This window comes from Loxodonta africana, chromosome 1 (genome assembly GCF_030014295.1).
Source record: "Loxodonta africana isolate mLoxAfr1 chromosome 1, mLoxAfr1.hap2, whole genome shotgun sequence".
In the NCBI taxonomy this organism is placed as follows: Eukaryota; Metazoa; Chordata; class Mammalia; order Proboscidea; family Elephantidae; genus Loxodonta; species Loxodonta africana.
Genome location: NC_087342.1, coordinates 161,878,671 through 161,903,438, shown reverse-complemented (window position 1 = coordinate 161,903,438; position 24,768 = coordinate 161,878,671). Strand labels below are relative to the sequence as shown.

General features: G+C 38.4%; 1 protein-coding gene across 3 annotated transcripts in view; it reads left to right on the top strand.

Annotated features, from left to right (window-relative positions):
• FBXL4 (F-box and leucine rich repeat protein 4) overlaps window positions 1-24,768 on the top strand; it is a 103,603-nt gene that overhangs the window by 573 nt on the left and 78,262 nt on the right. For all 3 annotated transcript variants that reach the window (XM_010602494.3, XM_003404330.4, XM_023543641.2), the window contains exons 2-3: window positions 17,230-17,347; window positions 17,985-18,568. In XM_010602494.3, the coding sequence (XP_010600796.2) occupies window positions 18,057-18,568 (512 nt within the window). In that variant the 5' untranslated portion in view covers window positions 17,230-17,347; window positions 17,985-18,056. The remainder of the gene's footprint in view (window positions 1-17,229; window positions 17,348-17,984; window positions 18,569-24,768) is intronic.

The window sequence follows — 24,768 nt, the reverse complement described above, 5'->3', positions numbered from 1 at the left end:
GTGTTAGATGATGATGACCACCCACTTGATCTGCTTGTCAGGATGTTTGCAGGGCCGGTGGTTTTGGATTTCATTAATGGTTTCCCAAATGCTTATTGCCACAAAGCCTTGGGATGCATTCGCTTATCGAATTAATACAAATAATTAGAAAAATATGCATAAACCTGTGGTCAGGTAGTTGTGTCTCTGTCTGGCTTTATGCCCTGGAGGACTCATTAACACCAGTTGCTGGCATCTCTGTTCAGGTGAAGAACACAGCTTGTCTTACTGATTCCTCCTTGCACTGTGCAATTTCCTAAACTCATTTTTTCCTTCAAGCTCACTTCATCTTCTCTCCTTCTATACTATATATTGTATCCATTGGATGAGTAGAGGGAGATTATCCAGACACGTCAACGCTCACCTAGTCCTTTATTAAGTTTTTGGGGGAAAGGTGCAGTGTACTTGTCTTTCTAGTCACAATATGAATTACCCCATAGTTGTGGCTTGTTACGTGGCGTGGGGTCCCACTGATGTACATCAGAACAAAACGTTGTCAGATTCTGTGGCGTCTTCAGGCTGACTGGTGTGCACAAGGCTATTTTGCAGACACTGTATTTTGAGTGCCTTGCAACCTAGGGGGCTCATCTTCCAGCATAATAATTTGTCGTGATCAGTAGGGTTTTCATTGGCTGACTTTGTGAAGTAGATCGCTAGCCTTTCTTTCCTAGTATGTCTTAGACTGGATGTTCTGCAGAAACCTCTCCACCATGGTGACCCTGCTGGTATTTGGAATGGTAGCACCAAGCCACCATGTATGATAAACTGACAGGTGGATGATGGTACCTCATAGTAGTCATTTTAATTGTTTATTAAATTGGATTCTTCTTTTCACATTTCTTTTTTGAGTACTGATCTCTATTTTGGGGGGATTCGTGAGGGCAGTAGTGGTTCAGTAGTAGAATTCTTATCTCCCGTACGGGGACCTGGGATAGATTCCTGGCCAGTGTACCTCAAATGCGCCACCACCTGTCTGTCAGTGGAGGTTTGTGTGTTGCTGTGATGCTGAACAGGAGCCTCCAGACTGAGACTAGGAAGAAAGGTCTGGCAATCTACTTCTAAAAAATCAACTCACGAAAACCACGTGAGTCACAACAGTCCGATCCCATTGTTCCTGGGTGTTATTGGATTCAATCGTGTCCCTCCAAAATGTGTCAGCTTGGCTAGGCCATGATTTCCAGTATTGTGTGGCTCTCCCCCATTTTGTGACCTGATACAGTTTTCCTGTGTATTATAAATCCTAACCTATATAATGTTAATGAGGAGGGATGCAGTTTACAGGATTAGGTTGTGTCTTGAGTCAAGCTCTTGAGATACAAAAGAAGTGAGCAGAGAAGAGAGGGACCTCATACCACCAAGAAAGAAGGGCCAGGAGAAGAGCGCATCCTTTGGACCCCGGGGTCCCTGCACTGAGAAACTCCTAGACCCAAAGGAAGGTTGATGACAAGGACCTTCCCCCAGAGCTGACAGAGAGAGAAAGCCTTTCCCTGGAGCTGGCACCCTGAATTTGGACTTCTAGACTCCTAGACTGCAAGAGAATAAAATTTCTGTTTGCTAAAGCCATCCACTTGTGGTATTTCTGTTTTAGTGCCACTAGATAACTGAGACAGTGGGGTCGCCATGAGTCTGGGCGGACTCCACAGCAGCTGATAACAACACACCGTGTCAGCACACTAAGGATAATAATTATTTTTCAACTAATGTTTGCATTCACTTTTATTGAAGACCATTTCCTTTAATTGTTTGTTGTTGTTAGGTGCTGTCCAGTTGGTTCCAACTCATAGCAACCCGGAGTACAGCAGAATGAAACACTGCCCTGTCCTGCCTTATCCTTGCAGTTGTTGTTCTCCTGGAGCCCCTTGTTGCAGCCACTGTGTCAGTCCATCTTGTTGAGGGTCTTCCTCTTTTTTGCTGACCCTCTACTAAGCATGATGTCCTTCTCCAGGAACTGGTCTCTCCTGATAACATGTCCAAGATATGGGAGACAAAGTCTCACCATCCTTGCTTCTAGGGAGCATTCTGGCCGTACCTCTTCCAGGACAGATTTGTTCTTTCTTCTGGCAGTCCACGGTATATTCAGTTCTTCTTAGGTCTTCCTTATTCACTGTCCAGCTCTTGCATGCATACAAGGCGATTGACAACACAACGGCTTGGTTCAGGCACACCTTAGCCCTTAAAGTGATATCTTTGCTTTTGAATGAATAAAGAGGTCTTTTGCAGTAGATTTGCCCAGTGCAATGCATCTTTTGATTTCTTGACTACTGCTTCCCTGGGCATTGATTGTGGATCCACTTTAAATGAAATCCTTGATGACTTCAGTGTTTTTTCCATTTATCCTGAAGTTGCTTATTGATCCAGTTGTGAGGATTTTTATTTTCTTCATGTTGAAGTATAATCCATACTGAAGGCTGTGGTCTTTGATCTTGCTTCAAGTCCTTTTCACTTTTAGCAAACAAGGTTGTGTCACGAGTCCTCACCTGATCCTGATGACGCGTTCTTCAAATAGTCCGGCTTCTCGGATTATTTGCTTGGCATACAGATTGAATAAGTATGGTGAAAGGATACAATCCTGACGCACACCTTCCCTGACTTTAAACCACTCAGTATCCCCTCGTTCTGTCCAAACAACTGCCTCTTGGTCAATGTACAGCTTCTGCATGAGCACAATTAAGTGTTCTGGAATTCTCATTCTTTGCAATGTTATCCATAATTTGTCATGATCCACACAGTGAAATGCCTTTGCATAGTCAATAAAACACAGGTAAACATCTTTCAGGTGTTCTCTGCTTTCAGCCAAGATTCATCTGACATCAGCAATGATATCCCTTGTTCCATGTCCTCTTCTGAATCCGACTTGAATTTTTGTCAGTTCCCTGTTGATGTACTGCTGCAACTGCTTTTGAATGATCTTCAGCAGAGTTTTACTTGTGTGTGCTATTAATGATATTGTTCAATAATTTCCTCATTCTGTTGGATTACCTTTCTTTGGGATGGGCAGAAGTATGGATATTTTCCAGTTGGTTGGCAAGGTAGCTGTCTTCCAGATTTCTCGGCATAGACGAATGAATACTTCCAGCGCTGCATCTGTTTGTTGAAACGTTTCAGTTGTCTGTAAGATGGCTAACTTCACTCATGTATAACATGCAGATCCATCTTGACTAATTTGTTTCTGGTCTGGAATCCTTCTGAAATCATGAGGGTCAGTGTCAGGTGAGTGATTGGGGTTCTTGAACAGGCTTTGCCTTGGGCATGATGAGTGGGTAGGTGTGGAGTAAAGAATTTAACTCTACCCAAAGGATTTTGTCTTTTCCTTAATTCCTGAGAGAGAACCTATAAAATGTTGGAATTTCCTCAGTGACTGAGGTATCTTTCATGAGGCCTCCAGGCCATACCTGAGGATTTAAGCTAATACAAGGTGATTCAGGTGGGGGCTGGCCAGGGCAGGAAGACCCACAGCTGATATCAGCTGATCTGAGAAGAGGACATTATTCAATATATCAAACATACATGATGAGGCCCCAATAAAGGCTGTAGGGAGTGTCTGGGTGGCATAGATGGCTAAGTGCTCGACTACTAGCCAAAAGATTGGCAGTCCAGAGCCACTCAGAGATAGGCCTGGCAGTCTGCTTCCAAGAGTTCACAGCCTTGAAAACCCTATGGAGCAGTTCTACTCTCTATATATGGGGTCACTGTGAGTCAGAATCAACTCGATGGCAGCTAACAACAACAAGCAAAGGCTCTGGACATAGAAGTTTTGAGGGCTTGGTAATAGACGTTGGTGCATGTGGGAGGGGAATGAGTTTGTAGGGTACCCTTCCAGACCTTGCCAATGCATCTTCATTTGTATCCTTTTTGCTTTAGTAAAACTGTAATTGTAAGTATAGTGCTTTCCTGAGTTCTATGAGTCCTTCTAGTGAATTATCAAGCCCAAGGAAGTAGTGAGAACCAATAGGTCAGAAGAGAGAAGGCTGGGGACCCCTGAATTTATGGTGGCATCCTGAAAGGGTATTGAGAAAACCCCAAATTTGTAGCCAGCAGGTCAAAAGTGAGGGTGTTGTGGGTATACCCAAGCTTGCAGCTGGCATCTGAGGTCTTGGGCAGACTTGGTAGTCTAGAGGACTGTGCCCTTTAACTTGTGAGGTCTGACCTAATTCCGGGTGGTTAGAGTCAGAGGAAGAAATGTTGCATGTGTATCTGGTGTCAGAACAGAAGTGGAACAGAGAGGAACAGATCTGATAATAACTCAGTTTGGATTGATCCTTATAGTTTGGTGCTATAGAGAAGTGGGACTTGATTTTCCAAATATTAGGACATGCCAACTGGTAGATGTCCTTTAGAGTATGCTGGTTGAAAACAAATAAACAAGGATACCCATAAACAAGGGCATTATATCTCTAACTTGACTCATCATTTGGTCCAAAACAAATGAAGACTAAAGATAAAGTATACAGAACAGTTCCCTCACCCAAAAAATTCCTTTGTGCAGCCCCTTTGTAGTTAGTGCAGTTAACTCCTCTCTCCTCCTCTACCCCGTGGCAACCACTAATTTGTTTCCCTTCCCTATAGTTTGGCCTTTTGAGAAGTATCATATAAATGAAATCATAATACGGAAGCTTTGGGATCTGGCTTCTTTCACTTAGCAAAATGCATTCAAGATTCGTCTGTGCTATTTCCTGAATCAGTAGTTCGTTTCTATTTATTACTGAGTATTACTTCGTTGTACAGATACACCATTATTTATGCATTCATGTATTGAAGGACATCTTGGATGTTTCCAGTTTGGGGTGATTATGCATAAAGCTGCTGTACACATTTGTATATAAGCTTTTATTTGAATGCAGATTTTCAGTACGTTCAGCTAAATACCTAGGAGTGGGATTCTTGGATCATTTGGTAAAGATCTTTTGAATTTTATAGTAAACTACCAAACTGTTTTCAAAGTGGTTATACCAGTTTGCATTCTCCCTGGCAGTGTTTGCAGCATCTGATGTGGTATCATCTTAAAATGTGATTACTCTGTGATTACCTGTTCCCAGGTTTAAGATAATAAATTCTATCTGTCCCAGGATTGACCCTTGTGAAACTAAGTTTAATACCACTCTTGAGTAAAATGTTTCAGGTTTTAAAAATATATTCAGCTGATGGCCAGCTTGGTGTATCTGCAACTATATTTTCATGTTTTTAATGATAGCTTATTACTCAGTTCCATTTTAGAAATTGATAATTCTAAGTCTACTATATACATTCTTTCCACTGGTCTGAAGTATCTAAAACTGTTACCAAAGACACTGTCAGATTTGTCTGATATTTGTATGTTTCATGCTGTCAAATTCTTACTCATAGATTTTTGCTTGCATTATTTAATAAACAAGTGTAAGATAATTTAATTTACAAGTAATGACCAACACGTATTCTATTTTTTTCTATTTTCTTGCGTGTATATAGATAATGACTTTTGTTGGTACATTTTAAAAATGTATGTGTGAGTGAGACGTTTCCTTTTCCCTACTCTGCACACTGAGCACTCTGTACTTTTAATACGCCATCAGAACTTGCATGAGTGAATAAAAGAATCTCTATGATTATTAGAGCATTTTATTGCTCCTAGGTAGAGATTCAGAACAAAAATGACATTTCACGAAATAGCGAATTTGTGGAGTTTCTCAGCATGTTGTGTGTGACTTATTTGACACGAAGCATTTTGTGTGACTGAGACTGCACTTCATGTGCTTGTGTATCTAAGACTGTTTTTATCTACGCAGAATACAAAATCATTACAGTCATGCTACATAACATCCGTTCAGGCGATATCTGACCACATTTACGTCCTTGGTCCCCAGGTTACAAATGTCCTATTTAAGTACAACCCATAGTTACAAACCAACCCCCTTAAAGCCTATTGTATTAAAAATTTGAGATACATACAATGGTTCATAATAACAAATGGGCACCACTTTGCAGTGTGCATCAAAACATTATTATTACTGTTACCATAGTATTTTAAAGATGTTTTAGTGTATTTGGAAGTGTTTCTTTAATTTTTTTATGCATAGAAAGGTACACTATATAGTATATACGAAGACAAACCTTTGACTGATGTTAGATACGAACTATACCTAACTGTTCCAACCTATGTACAAATTCAACTTAAATACAGACGTAGGATTGGAACTCCTTTGTAATCTGGGGACTGTCTGTGTATAGTATGGTGTTCACACAAAATCCAAGATGTCCTTTTTCACGGGATGTATCACGAACATTAAGTGACACGTGACTGTGTACAAAAACCAACTATATTTCTGTATACTAGTAGTGAACAACTAAAACTTAAAAAAGGTTACAGTAGCATTAAAAACATGAAATAATTAGGCATAAATGTAACAAAATATTTGTAAGACTTGTACATTGAAAATACAAAACATTGCTGAGAGAAGAAATTAAACAAGACCAATAGTGGAGATAAAAATAGAACAATAAAAATTAAGTCAATCTAAAAGAAGAGATAGGAAAATAAAAAAGTATATGCAAAAAAAAAAAAAACTTCATACCATACACAAAATTGAGGTAGGTTATAGATTTAATGTAAGAACTAAAACTATAAAATTTGTAGGAAAAAAATAGAAAATCTTTGTGACCTTGGGCTAGGCCAAGAGTTCTTAGATTGGACACATAAAAATATACCATACAAGAAAAAACATGATAAATTGTGCTTAATAAAAGTCAGAAACTTTTCCTCTTTAAAAGATAATATCATGAAAATGAAAAAGCAAGCACTGTTTGGGAGAAAATGTAGAACGTATATGTGATGAAGAGCTTATATCTAGAAAATATGACAAAAACAAAAACATGAACTCAAATAATAAGGAAACAAAGTCTGATACAAAATATGGGCAAAATAGACATTTAACTAAAGAAAATACAAATGACAAGCATGTAAAAAGGTGCTACGTTCATTTGCCAATTGAAAAATACAATTTAAAACCATGAGGTGCCACCACCCACCTACTAAAGCAAACCAAACCTGGTGCTACCGAATTGATTCCGGTTCATACTGGATCTATAGGACAGAGTAGAGCTTCCCCATAGAGTTTCCAAGGAGAGACTGGTGAATTCTAACTGCCGACCTTTTGGTCTGCAGCCGAGCTCTTAAGCACGGCACCACCAGGGCTCCACCCACCTACTAGAATGGCTAAAGACTGAAAATACCAACTGATAGGTGAAGATGTGGAGCAACTGAACCCTCATACATTGCTGGTGGAAGTGTGAAATGGTACAGCCATTCTCAAAGGATTTGGTAGTTTCTTTTAAAGTTAGACGTACATTTACACAAGACCCAGCAATCCCACAACCTGGTATTCACCCGAATGAAATTACTTGTACGTTAATATTCATTCAGCTTTATTCACAACGGACAAAAACTAGTAACAACCTGAATGTCCATCAACAAATGAATAGATACATCCATACATCCATTCAGCTTTATTCACAATGGGCAAAAACTAGTAACAACCTGAATGTCCATCTACAAACGAATAGATATATCCATAATTCAGTAATAGGAGCAAACTACTGATGTATGTATGTCTCAAAGATATGCTAAGAAAAATTAGCCACAAAAGAGTTGTTCCATTTATATGAAACTCTAGAATAAATGACAGTCTGATACGTAGTGACAAAAAGATCAGTGTTTGCCTGGTGCAGGGAATGGATGAGGGAGTGAATTCATTGAGAAGGGATAACCAGGGCACCAGGGAACCCTTTGGACTGATGGAAATGTTCTATATTTTGATTTTGGTGATGGCTATATGGGTCATTGAACTCTATGCTTAAAATGGGATACATTTTTGGAATGTAAATTATAACCGAAGTTAATAGTACACCATTTTTTGTAATTTGCCCTTTTAGCCTAAATGGCTAGTAATGACATCCCTGTGATATTGTACTTGAGTTTTTGTTAGGAAGGCTAACTGTGAATTCAGTGTATTTTTATTAGGTGAACTGTTCTTTGTTTCAACATACAAAGATGTATAGCCAGTATTTGGCTAATATAAATTCACATGATTAGTATGATCTTAATAGCTAGATGGAGGTAACTTTTTTTCTGTCTTCATTAGGTCCGTAAAAATTACCCTCAACCATATATCCTTAGTTTTTAATATTTCAACTTTTAGTTAAATACACCTTATGTATCTGCTAAAGGCTTAAGGTTTTTCTAAATTCACAGTTCTTCCATTTAGATGGTTTATTACCCATCATTAAATGATGAAGAGAAAAGGGAAAATATAGATGTCGTAGTAGCCTGTGACATCTGTATCTGTGGTGCCTTATATTATACCTTGTGTAATTTGAAACATGCCCTTCCTTGTCAATTTGTGAGATAGTACCTAGGACAAGAAGAGGATTTCCATCTTCATTGTGTCAGAAAGGAGTCCTGGTGGCGCAGTGGTTAAGTGGTAAGCTGCTAACCAAAAGATTGCAGTTCAAATCCACCAGCCACTCCTTGGAAACCCTATGGGGCAGTTCTCTGTCCTGTAGGGTTGCTGTGAGTTGGAACCAATTTGATGGCAACAGGTTTGGTTTTTTTGGTTTGTGTCAGAAAATCATCATTCATTCATCCTACAGCACTGCTCTTTTGTTTTTTAAAGCCAGTTCTTTTTTAAAGCACTGACTCCTGTAATTCCTTTTCTTGCTTTTTTGCTACTAATAATTGTATTGGACATATTTCAGAAATTTAGATATGCTTTTTAGACAGTCTAGGACAGAAAAAGAAAAGAGAAGTCATTCTGTCGAATTTTTGTTAGTTGCCATCCAGTCAGCTCTGACTCATGGTGACCTTATGCGTAACAGAATGCCATCCTCATGATTGTTTGAGTCCATTATTGCAGCTATTGTGTCAATCCATCTCATTAAGGAAAAAAACCTGTTGCCTTCGAGTTGATTCTGACTCATAGTGATCCTATAGGACAGAGTAGAACTGCCCCATAGGGTTTCCAAGGAGTGGCCGGTGGATTTGAACTGCTGACCTTTTGGTTAGCAGCCATACCTCTTAACTACTGCACTACCAAGGCTCCTCTCATTGAAGGTTTTCCTCCTTTTCATTGGCCTTCTACTTTAGCAAACATGATGTCCTTTTCTGGTGATTGGTTTTTTTCCTGATGGCGTTGGCAAAGTAAGCGAATCACAGCCTTGCCATCCTCACTCTAAGAAACTTTCTGGTTGTATTTCTTCTAAGATCTGTAGAATGACCTGTTATCAATTTCTAGGTTAAATTGATTCTAAATCTTATCTCTTTTTCCGACAAGTTTATTCCTAGCCTGAATTCTTTGGCTTAGTCACTGCCGTTTGTTCACCAACTTAGCAGAAGTTTTTGAAGAGCCTGCTGTGTTCCAGACTTTTTCTGTCACAACTTTGCATTTTCGAGCTCTACCAGGATTCTTGGAAGAGGGAAGGATGATGTTTACATCTCTGGTTTTCAAGATTATCCCTCTGCCTTTAGTCCTTTTGGGCTTTACTTCTTTCTTCATCACCCATCCCCTTTTACTTCGCTTTTCCCCTGTGCATTTTCATTACTTGTTCTCTTGCTAATTTCTTTAGGGCAGTTTTTGTTTTTTGGATAAGTTCAGGCTTCCAGACACATTACACCCTTTCAGCATCCAGGCCTGAGCATCTTTGCTGCTCATGTGGTAACTGCGTTATAGACTATCCTTAACTTCTTGTACTTACATCTTGGTTATCTGCATCTAGAGCGTTGGGGCCTCTTCCTGGCTGGATCTCCTGCTATCTCCCTTCTGATTCATTTGCCTAGATTTTCAAGAACCTTTGAGACCAGACAGGAGGCTGTTTTATTCCTGTTGATTCACTTGGTTCAGTGAAGAATTCCACCCATTTATTTTGCATCAGATCCTTATTAATTAAAAAATATAATAGACATGTTTTAACTGGAGGAGAATTTACTTAGAGGAAGAGGGCACACATAAAGTGATAAGATACCAGCCCCAGTAGTTTCCTGACTGACACTTACATTTTTATAATGTATTAGTTTTAAGCGTATAGTACAATGGGAAGGTAAATAGTTATGATGAAGAAAAAAAAATGCTTTTGCTAACACTCAGCCTTTGCTCTTCACCAATGTATCTAACACCAGAATGATATTAGCCTGTCTTTTTTTGTCCTTGCTCTTATATTATCACCTCTCTTGGCCTGTCTCTTCTTGCTCTTAGGTTATCTCTCCCACCTCCCCTTTTTCTTAAGGAACTTCTTTTTCTCCCATACCTTTTCCAGTTCTCCATAATCAACCTATGGTCTTAATATAGATTTGGAGTGTTAAAAAATCATTGTATTTGAAGAAATAGTTTTCTTTTACCTCTCCAATCATCTTTCTCATGAATCAATCTTTAATTTCAATCAGAGTGTCTTTGTGGCCAGAGTCAAGTCTCTCTTATGTATTCAGTGACTTCTTTTGTACTAATAAAAGTTACCACTTTTTTATATTCTCTTTGAACAGTCAGATTTCAATATGTATACTATTCCTTCCTGGATGGCTTCAGAGAAGTTCTTACATTTGATTCTTACCTACTGTGTTTCAGTTTTTATTATCCATTTTTTTTCCTTCTTTTTCTCTATATCAAGATATGAAACTTTTTTGCTTCATTTTTTGGTCTACATGTGCTTTACCTTGAAGAGTCATAGATTTAGTTTCTGGTGCTGATTTTAAGCTCATTTATTTTAATTCTCTTCATGCCATCTACTCTGCCAGGCTTGATCCCAAAAATAGAACAAATGTTTATTGAGCGTATATGATGTGTTAGGCCCCAAGCGTATGGTTATAATGAAGGCACATTCTCTGAACTTGAGGAATTCATAGTGTATTGGGGTAGAGAAATATATTGTCTGCACTGTGATTCTCAGTGGTTTGACAGTTATGTAATGATGTGGAAATACTCCAAGATGTGATCTGCAAATCAGTTGTAAGGGAAGTTTCTTTGGGGATGTGGCCTGCATCCAGTATATATACAGACGCGGGGACAAAGCTTCCTCTTGCTTGGCACCCTGCATCTGGCTCGTCATCATCTGACCTCCAGTTCTTGGCATTCTTGCCTGTCTTACCCACTAATCTTGGATTCATTAGCCTCTACAGCCTGTGAGCCAGCAGCCTGCCATCTGACCTGCCGATTTTGAGTCTGTCAGCCCCTGCAGCTACGTGAGTCAGGAGAAGCATCCTGCCTGATGTCTGACCCACGGACTTGGGACTTGTCAGCCTCTACAACTGCATGAGCCATTTTCTTAAGATAAATCTCTCTCTCTTTATATATGTATATGTATACATTTTTACATACACACACACACACACTTCACTGATTTTGTTTCTCTGGAGAACCCAGCCTAAGACAGCAGATAACTGAAATGGCACACAAAATGTAAGAGCAAAGGAAAAGTGGGTAGTGAATATGGTGTGAATTAAGGTATGAACCTGACATTGAAGGATGAATGAGAGTATGCCAAGCAGTGAGCAGAGAAAGAGAGGCCATTCCAGAGCCACCCAGCCTCAACTGACGACTTGAAGATGTTGATGTGTGAAAGCATAAGTACTGTTGAGGGCACAGATATTCTGGTGGGTCTACAGCAAGGGTTCGGGTGTGGCAGTGCAAGGGAGAGGGAGATAGACCAGTGCAAAGGTAGGGGGAACGTCCTCATATATCATGTCATCAAAAAGGCCTTCCTGTAATGGTACCCTTATATATTTAAAAGACATGAGGAGGAAGATGACCCAGGAAGGAGGTTGAGAAGAAGGAGGAGATCTAAGAGCATGTGGTGGTATAGAAGCCTGGAGGGGAAAGACTAGGAGAGGGGCTGACTATGTCAGATGCTGCACCAAATTAAGGTACAGTTCCACTCTTCATTGATATTTTCCTCCATTCCCCCATATCTTCATTTTTAGATTCTACCCAAAAAGCCCTTTTCTCAAAATAGTGTCTTTTGATCAGTTTCAGCAGGATTCATGAATTATAACATTTAAGGTTTGGCCTTTTTTTCTTGATTTGCCACAATCTTATGCACTCTGTTGCATATTGGTGCTATCCTGCAAAGCTATCTCAACCCTTACTTTCTCTATCACTTATTAGCATGTCTTTGTAGACTATTTTGCAAGTGAGAATTGTGTTACTACTTTCTTTCAAAATATGACTGTGCTTCTTTATTGTCTGTCATATCTTTTTTCCATGTCTTTTTACTTTAATATAAGTTGAGAATCCTCTTTTGAGTTTTAAAATTGTTATCCAGATTTGAAAGAAAATTATCATCCAGGTTGCATGAAAATCACAATCCACAACCTAGCCTTTTCCTTGTCCTGGCTCTGATTCATTCTCATTGCCTCCCTTTGTTTATTTCACAAAGAGCCCTTTTCCTTCCTCCCCTTACCTCTGCAGAAGCACAAACCATCTTCTCTGCAGTTCCTGCCATCCTGCTTCTCTCCGCCTCATCGACTCCCCATCTCACTTCAAATCTCAGTGGTAAACATATGTTCTCCCTTGTCTATACCTCTTAATTTCTCTTTTCCACTGTTACAGCTTTCCTTGTAATTGTATTATTTAACTTTGTTAAGCATTTTATAATATGAAAGATGTGGTTGAAAATAAAGTTGTATTATAATAAAATCATGTATAAAGCAAGTTGTTTCCCAAGGAGTATGAAAGTCTCATGATACAAATAAAAAGGGTTGTTTCATATTCCTAGATTATGCTAGTATAAAAGATCAGTGTGTTGTGGAGACTTTCCCAACCCATAATCATTGTTGATTACTGATTGGATTAAGCAGCTAATAAAGACCACCCTATTTCTAATTTTGACTTTTTGTTAGATAGGAAATAATGTTTTTTGTTTTTTTTAAAAATGTTGTGAGAGTCTATAAAGTAGCTTTTTGAATAAACTGGAAGAGAAAGTACCTCTTGAAAGGTTTATTTTATAATCATCCTCTTGGACAAATTTGATATTTATTGTGTCAAGTGGGACCAAAATCTTTTTGTCTTTGATTCCCATTCTCCTCATAAAATAGAGTTATTGTATCTTTTACGTTTTGTTTATTGCCCATTGGGATGTTCATTGGTTATCCCAAATCACCTCCACACTTTTGCAAAAGTCCAGACAGTACATACATGGACAATTTGGACTTTCTGCATTGGTTGTTGTTGCCCATATGAGTCCTGAGACAATGGCACTGCTCCCCCTTTCAGCTTCACTTCCCAGGGAAAAGTAGAGGGAGCTATCCTTTCTTCTCCATATGCTCTTCCCCACCCCCAAAACGCTTCTGTGTATCATCTTAGTAGATTGTGAAGGAGTTTAGAATCAATGAAGGGTGTTAACAATAGGTTTACACATTTCGCTTTTTTATTTCTATGCCTTATTTACTTTCAAAAACAGGTTTTAGATTCTGTTATATTGAATAAGACTGTAGGGAAAAGAATAAATATATTGATTCTTACACTGCTCTTCTTTCAAAAAAAAATTTCTTTTATCATTTTTAGCTTTATCTCACAGAAAATTAACTCTCAAAATTACACTTATCCATAGTTAGAAAAAACGAAGCATCCATTTTGCGTTTCTCTTCTGTACTAAACTATGAACGTAGAACACATATGTACATTTCTTTATAATTTATAACTCACGTATGTTGCCACAATGTAAAATTTTACTTCAAAAGTTTTTATTTAACTTTAAAACAACTTAAAAATTGTATAACCCATATGACAGTCTTAATGTATTTAATATTACCTGCTAACCCACAATAGTAAAAGCCACCTGGTAAATAGTTATAAATCTTGTGGCTTGGTATGTCAAACAGAATTTGATTTTCACAATTTGTCTTAATCTTCATTTTGCCAAAAATGATTAGAAAAGCTCACATGAATAATATTTTGTAGATGTTTCCTTGGTTTTATAAAACTGCTTTACTCTTATGATTAATACGGTTTTAGAAAGAAAGTGGAAGGAGCTTAGTTGAAGCAGTTCATAGATTATAGAGTAAGAAATGATGTACAAAGATTATACAGTGAAACTTATCCATCCATCTTGGCAAACAGTTTTCTGTCCTTCCCATGGTGATCCCCAGGAATACAACATCCAGTCTTCCAATTTAGCTGATCTGTCCATTAAGTCAGGTGCTTGTTATTTAGTTGTTCTTTATTTCCTAGATTTATTTTTACAGTTTAGCTCTACAGCAGTCCCCCTTTATTTGCAGGGGATTCATTCTAAGACTCCTGTGGATGCCTGCAACCGCGGATAATACTGAACCCTATTGTCCTGTGCATCCATACCGATGATAAAGTTTAATTTATAAATTAGGTACAGTAAGAGATTGACAACAGTATTAATAAGATAGAACAATTATAACAACATGCTGTAATAAAAGTTATGTGAATGTGGTCTCCGGGTTCGAGATTTTATTATGCTACTCGTTTAACACTTTAGAACTGGGGCTGACCACGGGTAATGAAACCACAGATAAGGGGGGGCTACTGTATGTCACTGGTTCTTTTTCTTTTAAGAAAGAAAAGGACCAAGTAACTTATTTTTGGAAAATGACCCATTTAAATTTACCTGGAGGCCTATTTTGAAATAAAGTATGTATTTTAAGAGAAAAAGCTGTATCTCAAATTTTGGTGCTAAGGATTAGAGATTTTTGTAGTTGTAAAAAAAATTTTGACAGGTTTGTACTCGTGGTAGGTGAACAGTTTGAATAAAGAAGTGATATAACTAGATAATTGTTTTTCCCCACATCCGTAACATGACCTGTGCTTCAGCACTCGGTGTTACATGTCCTGAGGGGAGTCTGGTTCATTGACTCATGATTTATCAGCATTAGGAGTATGTGCTGCAGAAAGATCTTATTTACTTTAATAGGTGCTTTGTTACCCTTCTCCAGACAAAGTCTTATTCAGATTGTTCTATTATTTCTTGTTCTTGGGTTACAGATTTCCTGCATCTGCTGACTTTACTGACTGCCTCCATTTGGTTCATTTTCTCCTGTGTCCTGTGATTTTTTTTTCTTTTTTTTAACTGTGATGCATCTTCTATGAGGGCTTAGTCTGCTCTGGGTTGTGGAAGCATCCTTGCAAAGAGGTTCTACATTTGTCCCTACCACACCTTAAAGTTTAAAGTGTTTGGAATTACTTAAAACTATATATTTTTTTGGCTTGCTTGTGGTGGGGGAAGTGATCCTAAGTCATGAAGGAAATGTGAATTTAGGTCCATACTGTATGCATGGTACATGCCTGTTACAGATTGAATTATGTCCCTCAAAAATGTTTGTCAACTTGGCTAGGCCATGATTCCTGGTGTTGTGTGGTGGTTCTCCATTTTGTGATCTGATGTATTTATCCTGTGAGAAGGGTTGCAATCTACAGGATTAGGTTGTATCTTGAGTCAATCTCTTTTGAGATATAAAAGAGAGAAGCAAGAAGAGAGGAGAAGGACCTCATTACCACCAAGCAAGGAGAGCCTGGAGCAGCGTATGTTCTTTGAACCCAGGGTCCCAGCTCTGAGAAGCTCCTAGACTAGGGGAAGATTGATGACATGGACCTTCCCCCAGAGCCGACAGAGAAAGGCTTCTCTTAGAGCTGGTGCCCTGAATGCGGACTTCTAGCCTCCTAAACTATGAGAAAATACATTTTTGTTTGTTAAAGCCACCCGCTTGAAGTATTCCTGTTTTAGCAGCACCTGGTAACTAAGGCAATGCCTAATAGGGTTCTAATTTCCCTCTAGTGACTCCCTCCATTGCCTCAGTTGATGTCATGCCTCCTCAAGCTTCCCGGCCAGTAAGTTCAGTTTTCATAGTTCCTGATTTCCTAGATAGGCTTCCTGAGACTTGGTTTTGTGAAGGTTCTTCCAAATGTGACCCATGACTTGGAATAATCTCTGCTTGGGTGGCAGAAAGCCCCCTTCTAACCATTAAGGCCCATAACTGGTTCCATGAGTCAAGTTAGTTTCTGTTTGAGTTTCTTCTCTGCTTCTCACAGCTGTGGGTTTTCCTTGTGTGTTTCAAGCTCAGCTCTTTATTTACATTTTATTAAGCATTTCATTGTGTTTGAATTTGGCTGGGGTTGAGAGGTGGAGGGATGTTGTTACATAATTTTAAATGTTTCCAGACTTTTATAAAAAAATTTTTTTTTGGTTGCTTATCTCCATTCTAGCAACATACCAAACATTTTATGCCTACTACACATACACTTAGCACTGTGAAAAATAAAGATGTTTGCCTAGATTCCCGCCTTTAAGAAACGCACTCCTAATCTCGACTCTTGTGGAGCTAGGACATAGATCTGATACAACTGGAAACCAGTAGGTTCCAGAGAGTAAGCCTTATTAGTCATAAAAAGTGTACTTATGTGGAATAAAGTAGTTGGAAAAGGAATGATAGAGGAAATGAGACTTAAAATATGAAGGGCGATTAGAACTTGACTGGGTTGATTGTTAGACAAGAAGAGATGGATCCAGTTTGAATAGAGCCTTGAAATGCCAAGCCAAGGAATTTAGATTATATTTTGTAGGTTAGAGAAAGCCATTGGAGATATTTGAATGGGAAAGACCTTTAATGCAAGTCATATTTTGCAATCTTAATTCTAAAGTTTTGGAAGGCTCACATATTTCTCTATTAAATAAAAGTTAATACATTTTCCTTCTTTTACGGAGGAGAAGTTAAATTCAAGACTTTACAGGTACAAAAATAAGTATGTTTGATTTCTTATTTATATAGACAAGTAGTCACCTATTCAATGTGGACAGCAGCCAAGCCTGATTATAAGCTAGTAGAGTTGGCTGGGAACAATGGCAGCTGCTGGGAGAGCTCAGGCAAGACTCTTCTCATGGATTCCTCTTGATTGTTAAAGGCTGCAAACTAATTCAAATTTTACAGAGCTGTTTGATGCCAATAAAATGTGTCTACAGACATAGTTTGATGCATAAGCTATGGGTTTGTGACCTTTATATAGAAAGGATTCATTATTATATTTTTGTTATATTTTGTCCTAAATTTAAAAATATTAATTACCCAAAATTGTCTACAAGGTTCAGAAAAATGTGACCTGCTACAATTTGAATACTATGTCTAATAAATGGCTATGTATAATAATAATCTTTTGGTGTATTTGACTTCTTAAGTTGGAAATAAAAATATATTCTGAAACTTTTGTCTTACAGGTAAGAAAATGTCATATTTCAGCCTTTGTACCTGAAGTCAGAATGCAAATTTCAGTCCACATGGATGAGTGCCAACTTTTGCATTTCCTCTGTGTATCCTGTGACCATTCAATCTGGGGTGAGTGATTTCTAAGTATAGCTGGCAACAGACCAGATGCCAGCCAGCAGTGGACTACCCCAACAAATAATGCTAAGAGTTATAAATTAAACACTGTCGGGTGATCTGTGATGTGTAAGGCAGTTAATTTAGTTAGTCTGGATTAACTGTCAACTCCAGAAAGCTACATTCCCATATTATGAAATCTGTACTTAGCATGTTTGGAAGAAAGTAATAATTAATAGAAAATCATTTGTTAAAATGTGAAATTACAGCAATTCTTCTGAATTTACGGCAGCATTTTAGTGGTTCACCATGTGTTCTAAATTTTAATTTTAAAAGTTCAAGGATTTAGGTTGTTGAATGATGGGTACAATTTTGTATGAAATAGATCTTTTTGGATCATACATCTTCCATTGCCTTAAATACCAGTTTTGTTTCTCATATGGCATAAAATTGTATACATTTATAATATTTAGTTTTCTTAGAAATATATTAGATGAATTCTTTATTCCAGAGATTCACATTTTCAGTTTAAAACTTGTTTTTTTTGGAGTTTTGTCCTGGGAAATTACACTGGGGGAAAAGCCTGTTAGTTACCTTTTCCATGCATTTTTCTGCTTATTTATTTTACTTCACCAAGCCATTCATTTTTTAGAACATCCTTCAAAGAGCTCATGCATCGTACTGAGGACACCTGACCTTTCGAAGCTTCATAATTCACGTCTAGATGTCACCAGTCTTTCCCATGTTAACAGTTCTGACTATGTTTTATTATATATGCCTTCGGCGCCGAGCCAGGACAGCTACAAGAGGAGAAATGATGAACAGCCATAGGACTATAGAATCAAACAGCCGGACTTCCCCTCTCAATGCAGAGGTGGTCCAGTATGCCAAAGAAGTAGTGGATTTCAGTTCCCATTATGGAAGTGAGAATAGTATGTCCTATACCATGTGGAATCTGGCAGGTGTACCAAATGTATTCCCAAGTTCTGGTGACTTCACTCAGACAGCTGTGTTTCGAACTTACGGAACATGGTGGGATCAGTGTCCTAGTGCTTCCTTGCCATTCAAGAGGACGCCACCTAATTTTCAGAGCCAGGACTATGTGGAACTTGCTTTTGAACAACAGGTGTATCCTACAGCTGTACATGTTCTGGAGACCTATCATCCTGGAGCAGTCATTAGAATTCTGGCTTGTTCTGCAAATCCCTATTCTGCAAGTACACCAGCTGAAGTACGGTAAGACTTGTTTTTAATGACCTAACTTATATGGCTGAAAAGCCTTGATTGCTGTAATATTTGATGGTCTTTTTCGCCCCCTTATTGGAAACATTTGTTTAAGTAATTTAAAGAAATTTGATTTTTGAAATTTCCTTTAATATGTTGTAGGGGAGGAAAAAACCACACTATGCATTCTTCATACCTGTTAACACCCTACACAGTAATATTAATAGACTGTGAGATTTGTCATAGAACTTACCACACATGAAAAGCACCGTTTGAACTAATTGGGATATGGGCCAATTTGAGAAGCCGGTAGGAAATATGACTTCTAAAATATTTTCAAACAGGCATCATGTTACTACTTTTAAATACTTTGAGTAACTCACAACAGGCCTATAGAATAATATCTGCAGGAGGTTCTTAGGGGATTAGCTTTACTATTTGGTGGATGTTTTTGTTACAGCATGTTCATTTAAAAATGTTGCCTCAAGTAATTTATGCATTCCTCCTAAAAGTCTATTTGCATCATTAATTTGCATAGCAGCTCCCTTCTCTTTCTTTCTCTCTTTTTGTAGTTCAATCTGATTTTTTAATATAATTATTTGACTAGGTCATAAATCTACATTGTTCAAAAATCTAAAAAGTATGTGTAATGCAGTCTCACATACACCCTGTTCCCTGTGTACCTAGGATCCATCTGTCTTCCAGAGAAACTGCATTGTCGGTTTCATTTGTGTTGTGTTTTTCCAGAGTCTCTCTATGCTGATACAAGAAAATACTAATATACGTTTACTTCCTTTATATACAAAACTAAGCATACTATTCACATTGTTCCATACTTGGCATATTTCACTTAGTAGTATCTATGAGTCGGAATCGACTCGACAACAGTGGGTTAGTGGGGTTGGTATATATTGGATGCTTCCAATATAAATACAAAGAGAGCTTCCTCATTATCTTTTTTGTAGTTGCAAGTAATGCACACTGTATATGTACCCCAATTTTTTAACCAGTCCCCTGTTGATAGGCACTTAGATGTTTCCAGTCTTTACTGTTGCAAACATTTGACAGTAAATAACATTGTCATAAGTCATTTCGCATGTGTGCAAGTGTATCTGTGGGATAAATTCTGAGAAGGATTCCTGGGTTAAGGATGTATGCATTTGTAGTTTTGATGTGTAGAGCCAACTGCCCTCCAAAGAGGCTGTGCCAGTTTATAGTCCCACCAACAATGTATGTGTATGCCTGTTTTGCCAAAGCCTCATCCACAGAACTTGTTAATAAATTTTAATATATTTGCCAATTTAATAGGTGAAAAAAATGATACCTAATTTTAATTTTTTTATTATCTGTGAGATTGAACATCTTTTCATGTGTTTAAGAGCCATTTATGTTTCATTTTCCTTGAACTATCTGATCATATTATTTGCCCATTTTTCTATTATGTGTTCAGTTCTTACCGGGTTTTGATGCTTTTTATATCACTTTATTAATTTACTCATTTATTAAATATTTGCATGACTACCATGTGCTGGTAACTATTCTAGGTATTGGAGATATATCAGTGAACAATGAACAAAATGGACAAAAATCTCTGCCCTTATGAGCTTATTCTATTGTGAAGAAAGAGAGACATAAATTAAGTACGCAAATTACATGGTAAATTAGTAAGTGATAAGTACTGCACTGAAAAACAAAGTATGGAAGGAGAGGTACAGTTTAACTGGGTGGTCGGGGAAGGACTCATTGAGAAAGTAATACTTGAGCAAAACATGAAGGTGAAGGGAGCAAGCCATGAAAGTTATCTAGAGGAAAGGCACTGTAGGCAGAAAGGAAAAGCAAAGATAAGGGCCTGGGGTGGAAGTATACCTTGTATGTCAAGGAGTAATAAGAAGGCCAGTGTGGCTGGAGTCCAGTGAAGGAGAGTTGCGGCAGGAAATAAGAGCAGAGCGATGATAGTGGAGAGGCAAGTGGATTAGGGCTTGGTTGATCTTTGTAAGCACTTTTACGCTGAATGAAAGTGGCAAGCCATTGGAGAATTTTGAGCAGACTTCATCAGACTTATATTCTAATAGGACCAGTCTGCCTTTTGTGTTGAGACTAGACTAAAGGGGGATAAGAGGGGAGACAGGGTATTATAATAATCAAGGTGAGAGGGGTAGTGCTTTGAACTAGGGTTATAGTAGTAGCAGAAATGGTGACAAGTGGTTAAATTATGTATGTATTTTAATACAGACAGATCGAATATGTGGTGAGAGAGAGAAAGAGAACAAAGGAGAGAAGATTCACATATAACTCCAAGGCTTTGGACCAGAGTAACTGGAAGGATTGAGTTATAAGTAACTGAGGTGAAAGATTATGGGAAAATAAGTTTATTTCTGGTAGGTAGGGGAGGAGCAGTGTTAAGTTTGAGATTCCTGTTGGACAATATTCTTGGAGATATCCAAGAGACAGTTCGATACACTAGTTTGAAGTTCAAAGGGAGGTATGGGCTGGTGATGATAAATTTAAGAGTCTTCAGCATAGAGAAGGTGTTTAAAGTTGAGAGTACCAAATGAGAAGAGTAAGAATCAAGAACAGAACCCTGGAGTACTACAAGTTATAGAGCTTGAGAAGATGAAGATGAAACAGCAGACGAGAAGCAAGCAAAGTACAGGAGAGGCCAGTGAGGTAGGAGGAGAACCAAGAGAGTGTGGTATTCTAGAAGCCAAGTGAAGCCAGTGTTTCCAGGAGGCAGGAGTAGTCAACCATGGTAATGTTGCTGAGAGGTGTAGTAAGATAAGAACTCAGAATTGATCATTGATTTTAGCTATGTGGAGGTCATGGTGACATTGATCACAGTAGTTTTGGAGTAGTGGTAGGGAAACATTCCTGAATGGAATGGGTTTAAGAGAGAATGGGAGGAGAGGACTTAGAAATGCAAGAATTGGCTATTTTTTAGGAATTTTGATATAAAAGAGATGAGAAAAATGGGAACCTATCTGGACAGAGGTGCCAGGAGAGGGTTTTGTTAAGATTGGACAGAGTATAGTGTGTATGTCTCATATAGGAATAATATAGTGAGAGAAATTGGTGATATGAGAGAGATGGGGAAAGTGCTGGAGTAATGCTATTGAGTAGCTAAAGAAGATGGATTCTCATGCGCTGGTGGAGGAGATGACTGTAACCAGGAGCGTGGGCATTTGTTTCATTCACAGAAAGTAAAAGAAAGGTTCAGAAGCTGGTAGTTGGGTAGACATGAAGAAAACATGTGGAAATTCTCTTCTGATTGCTTCTGTTTTCTCAGTGAGGCCAGGCTCATTAACTTTGAGTGAGGGTGGGCAAGGAAACGTTGCAAGTGTGACTAGAAAGGTAAAGGTATGGAATAATCATTTCAGAGAATGAGAGGATTAGGGAAATGATGTGTAATTGCCAGGAAATATTATGACCAACTTAAAGTTAATTAACTTTATAAAATACGGAAATTAATCCTTTGACTATGATATGTTGTTGTTGTTGGGTACTATCAAGTTGGTTCCAAGTCATAGCAACCCTGTGTACAACAGAAGGAAAACACTGCCAGGTCTTGCGCCATCCTCATGATCCTTGCTGTGTTTGAGCCCATTGTTGCAGCCACTGTGTCAGTCTGTCTTCCCCTTTTTGCTGACCCTCTACTTCACGAAGCATGATGTCCTCCAAGGATTGGTCCCTCCTAATAACATGTCCAAAGTACATAAGAGGAAGTCTCACCATTTCTCTTCTAAGAAACATTCTGGCTGTATTTTTTCAAAGACAGATTTGTTTGTTCTTTTGACAGTCCGTGGTATATTCAGTATCCTTCACCAACACCATAATTCAAAAGCGTCAGTTCTTTGGTCTCCCTTATTCATTGTCCATCTTTCGCATGCATGTGAGGCAATTGAAAATACCACATAGTCCTCAGAGTGACACCTTTGCTTTTGAACACTTTGAAGAGGTTTTTTGCAGCACACTTGCCCAACGCAAAATGTCGTTTGATTTCTTGACTGCTGCATCCATGGGCATTGATTATGAATCCAAGTAAAATGTAATCCTTGACAACTTCAGTATTTTCTGCATTTATCATGATGGTGCTCATTGGTCGAGTTGTGAGGATTTTTGCTTTCTTTATGTTGAGGTGCATCCATACTGAAGGCTGTAGTCCTTGATCTTCAACAGGAAGTGCTTCAAGCAAGGTTGTGTCATCTGCATATCACAGGTTGTTAATGAGTCTTCCTCCAATCCTGATGCCTCTTTCTCCTTCATGGATATATCCAGCTTCTTGGATTATATGCTTAGCATAGAGATTGAATAAGAATGGTGAAAAGATTCAACCCTTACACACACTTTTCCTGATTTTATACCATGCAGTATTCCCATGTTCTGTTGGAACAGCTGCCTCTTGAGCTATGTACAGGTTCCTCGTGAACACAATTAAGTGTTCTGGAATTCCTGTTCTTTGCGATGGTACCCATAATTTATTATGATCCGCGCAGTCGAATGCCTTTGGATAGTGAATTACACATGGGTAAACATCTTTCTGGCATTCTCTGCTTTCAGCCAAAATCCATCTGACATCAGCAAAGATAATCCTTGTTCTACATGCTCTTCTGAATCCAGCTTGATTTTCTGGCAGTTTCCTGTGGATGTACTGCTGAAACCATCTTTTACTTGCATGTGATGTTAATGATAAACCAAACCAAACTGAACCAAACCCAGTGCTGTCGAGTCGATTCTGACTCAGCAACCCTATAGGACAAGGAGCACCTGGCGGATTCAAACTGCTGACCCTTTGGTTGGCAGCTATAGCACTTAACCACTATGCCACCACGGTTTCCAATGATATTGTTTGATAATTTCCACATTCCTTTGGTTCACCTTTCTTTAGAATGGGTACATATATGGATCTCTTTTAGTCAGTTGGGCAGGTAGCTATCTTCCAAATTTCTTGGCATAGAGTATGAGTGCTTCCTGCATTGCATCTGTTTGTTGAAACATCTCAGTTGGTATTCTGTCAGTTCCTGGAGATCTTGTATTTCACCAATGCATTCAGTGCAGCTTGTACTTCTTCCTTCAGTACCATCAGTTCTCGATCATATGCTACCTCCTGAAATGGTTGAATATCAGCCAGTTCTTTTTGGCACCGTGACTCTGTGCATTCTTTCCATCTTTTGATGCTTGCTGCATTGTTCTACATTTTGCCTATAGTATCCTACAATATTGCAACTTGAGACTTTTTTTTTTCCTTCATTTGTTTCACCTTGAGTAATGCCAAGCATGTTCTCCCCTTTTGGTTTTCTGACTCCAGATGTTTGCACATTTCATTATAATACTTTGTCTTTTCGATGCCCTTTGAAATCTTCTGTTCAGCTCTTTTACTTTATCATTTTTTCCTTTTGCTTTAGCTACTCTGGAGCCCTGGTGGTGCAGTGGTTAAGAGCTTGGCTGTGAAGCAAAAGGTTGGCGGTTTAAGTCTACCAGCGGCTCCTTGGAAACACTATGGTGCAGTTCTCCCCTGTCCTATAGAGTGGCTATGAGTTGGATTTGACTTGACAGCATTGTTTGGCTCAGTTTTGTTAGCTACTCTATGTTCAAGAGCAAGCTTCAGAGCTTCTTTTGACATCTGTTTTGGTCTTTTCTTTCTTTCCTGTCCCTTTAGTGACCTTTTGATTTCTTCATATCTGTTGACCTTGTTGTCATCCCACAACTCGTCTGATTTTCAGTCATTATCGTTCAGTGCGTCAGATCTGTTCTTGAGATGGTCTCGAAATTCAGGCAGGATATACTCAAGGTTGTACTTTGATTCTTGTGGACTTGTTTGAATTTTCCTCAGCTTCAGCTTGAACTTGCATATGAGCAATTGATGGTCTATTCCGCCCCTGGCCTTGTTCTGACTGATGATATTGAGCTTCTCCACAGTCTTGTTCCACAGATGTAGTCAGTTTGATTCCTGTGTATTTCATCTGGTGAAATCCATGTGTATAGCTGCCATTTATGTGGTTGAAAAAAAGTATTTGCAGTGAACAAGCCATCAGTCTTGCAAAATTCTATCATGTGATCTCCGGCATTGTTTCTCTTACCAATACCTTATTTTCCGACGACTGGTCCTTCTTCTTTGTTTTCAAATTTTGCATTCCAATGCTAATAATTAATCATTGCATCTTGCTTGCATTTTTGACCAATTTCAAGACTGCAGAAATTGGTAAAAATCTTCAATT